We start from the raw sequence: 2,918 nt of genomic DNA on the forward strand, positions 1-2,918 counted from the left end.
GACCACTAGCAGCAGCAGCAGCCAAGTGGAAGGCCACAGAAAAATTCAGAAAAAAAACAAACGGCACATTTCTTTTTCACAACAAATCTTTGGGGTCGAGCATGAAAAGATTGTGTGAGATCTTGACCACCCACCACCACCACCACCACCACAAGGCAGTCACTGATGATGACAGCAACACATTTTCTCCTAAAATGCTTTGGGTCGTTGTCGCCAGGATATGCAATCTACGCATGAAAACACCCGGCATTCATGGCCCCCCGTTGCCTTGCCGTTGCGACAACATCAACGCGACTGTTGCGGGGGCGAATTCCTCCGCTTTTTCCTCCACTTGTCATATCGTATCGCCAAATGCTATTGTTCACATCCGAGGGGCCAAATCTTTCGTGCTTGGATTCCATCGCCACGTTATTTCAGCGACTATTTGGAGGTTTGCAGAAACTTTTACGTATTAGGTATTGCGGGAAACGAGAGCGTTGAAAAACACATTTTCTGTGGCTTGAATCATTCTTTCTAGAAAATGTCTTCTTCCAGAAGAAGAAGAAAAATAGTTGAACTAGTGTTTTATAATTTTTTCTTTGCAAGTTTTAGAGCTAGTAGCAGTGCCAAACTGCTAGACAGCCTATTTCTGGATGAATGAATGGATGGATGAGCTGGTGGCTAGCCTTTTCACTCCTACTCCCAAAGTTGCAAATTGAGGGTGGAAGGAAGGAAAAGTTGCAAATCTTTGATGCTGTTTAAAAAACCAATCCCAAAGTCTGAAGAGGCCTCCTTGCACATATTAATTGATATCCACTGGCCATTCAACTACTCCTTTAAGCAAGAGCTGCTGCTCTATGATGGCAAGATATTCCTTCTGCTCCCCACCACAGCCCCTTCCCCCTCATCTCATCACACAGTACATAAAAGGACCATGTACTGCACTGTTAAAACAAAACCGGATGCAGGCAGGCAGGCAGGCACCCGAACAGTGAAAACCAAATCAGTCCCATTTACTGCAACACGCCGATCTCATGACCTACTACCAGTACTAGATCAGCCATGGTGGCTGGTGAAAAGTAGGGGCAGGGCAGAGCATTCATGGAGGGAGGGAGGGAGGTTATTGTGCTGACTGACCTGCTGATCCTGGCAGGCACATTCTCAGACGACATGATCACCACTGGAATGTCCTTCAATGAAGATGACCCCTGCGAATTAACACAGCAACTTTTTGAGACCAATGAATGAACGAATGAAAGAATGGCGAGATTGAAGGCGGGTCTGCGAATTCTTTTACCTTGACCCTCCTCAGCAGATCGTATCCTGTCATGCCAGGCATGCAGTAGTCAGTGATGATCAAATTCACGCCCACCTCCTGCGACAACAGGTTCAGAGGAGCACATGGGTTGTTCAGATCTCATTCCATTAAAATTTCTTGAAAGAACAGCTCAAGCACAGAGGAAAGAACAGAGTCAACTGATTTCTTGCTGGTGGTAGTACCTGGTGGTGGTCAGGGGCGGAGGAGGAAGGGGGTGAGGAGGAGGAGGAGGAGTCGTCCCCCTCGTCTCTAAGTCCCAGGACCTCCAGCGCCTTGCTCCCGGAGTCCACCGTGGTGACTGCACGCGCCGGCCCCCAAGAACAGAGTCCGTCCGTGAGATTTGGGGACGAACGAAAGAGGGGGGAAGAGCAATCTGGATGGGCGTGGACGCACCTTGGTAGGAGGAGGTCCTGAGCAGCATCTCGATGAGCTTCCGGTCGATGACGCTGTCGTCCACCGCCAGGACGTGGAACCGGGTCTCGGCGTCGACCACCGTCATGGCGCGCGGGCCGGGCTGGGAGCAAGAACCAGAGGAACCGAGCCAATCCGCACGGAGGCCCTCTCAATCTCTCTCCCTCTCCTCGAGCTCAGACAGAGACAGAGTGGGAGGAAGAGGGAAATCTCGCCGATCTCTCCGCCGTCGCCGCCGCCGGAGGGAGGCTTGGATTGGTGAAGATTGGAGGGGGAGACGGGGGAGTGCGTTGGTGGCTAATGCGGCATCTCGGGGCAGGGAGGGGGGGCTACGGGGAGGATATAGGCGGGGGCGGAGGACATCATTGATTCACACCATGGCAGCACCCACCGCATCACCGGCACCACCGCCACGGCCTCTTCCCGGGAAAGCGGGATCCGACCAGATCACGCACCCGAATCTCCACAGCAAATCGCCTCCATGACTTCCCCTTTATCTCCTCCTCCTCGTGGCCTCTCTCTCTCTCTGCCTCTGCCTCGGTGGTGGTGGAGCGCTCTGTTCTTGGCTTTGGAACCGGGCGGACAGGCGCTACCCGGTGGCTTTTCCCCGGCTCCTCTGCCATTTTATCGGTGCCGTGGCCAGCGCGTCGCGGATCCGCGGCTCTGCTTGCTCCGAGATTCGTGCGGCGCGTCCCGACCTACCTACCTACCTAAAGAATGAGTGTTGTTTTTACCGCCCGATGCGGCTTCACCTTATCGGCCGTGAAATGCACACGACTTTTGTGCCATGCTAAGCAGTGTAAGACGTTCGAAAACATAAATTTCAGTCTAAATTGCGATTTTGTTATCCTAGAGTTTGTAATCGAGTCTCTGACTCGAATACGGCGAGCATCGGTCGAGCCTGCTCTCTTCGGATTGAAAGAAATTTGTATGAGGGATGGAAGATTACAATCCCTACTTTTGTGTTCAAAAAAAAAATCCTACTTTTTCTTTTACAAAATAAAACTTTGTAGATTGTAGGATTGGGTCATCAAATTTCTATGGCATCCATTGTATGCCTCTTTTTTTAGAAGATCAAGGTCATAGGCAAAAAATTGTTAAACCTTTACAAGACCATCCTTATACAAGCAAAATATAAAACACAAAACTGGATGTCGATGTCATCTTCCTCCTGCACTCGTCGACGTCATGCCGTGCAACCTCTAGATCT

General features: G+C 50.8%; 1 protein-coding gene across 1 annotated transcript in view; it reads right to left on the reverse strand.

Moving 5' to 3' along the window:
• LOC119278659 (two-component response regulator ORR4-like) overlaps window positions 1–2,312 on the reverse strand; it is a 3,720-nt gene extending 1,408 nt beyond the window's left edge. The window contains exons 1-4 of the mRNA XM_037559993.1: window positions 1,691–2,312; window positions 1,480–1,595; window positions 1,277–1,354; window positions 1,117–1,187 (exon numbers count right to left, since the gene is read on the reverse strand). Of these exons, the coding sequence (XP_037415890.1) occupies window positions 1,117–1,187; window positions 1,277–1,354; window positions 1,480–1,595; window positions 1,691–1,796 (371 nt within the window). The 5' untranslated portion in view covers window positions 1,797–2,312. The remainder of the gene's footprint in view (window positions 1–1,116; window positions 1,188–1,276; window positions 1,355–1,479; window positions 1,596–1,690) is intronic.
• Between the last annotated feature and the right edge of the window lie 606 nt (window positions 2,313–2,918).

This window comes from Triticum dicoccoides, chromosome 3B (genome assembly GCF_002162155.2).
Source record: "Triticum dicoccoides isolate Atlit2015 ecotype Zavitan chromosome 3B, WEW_v2.0, whole genome shotgun sequence".
NCBI lineage: Eukaryota > Viridiplantae > Streptophyta > Magnoliopsida > Poales > Poaceae > Triticum > Triticum dicoccoides.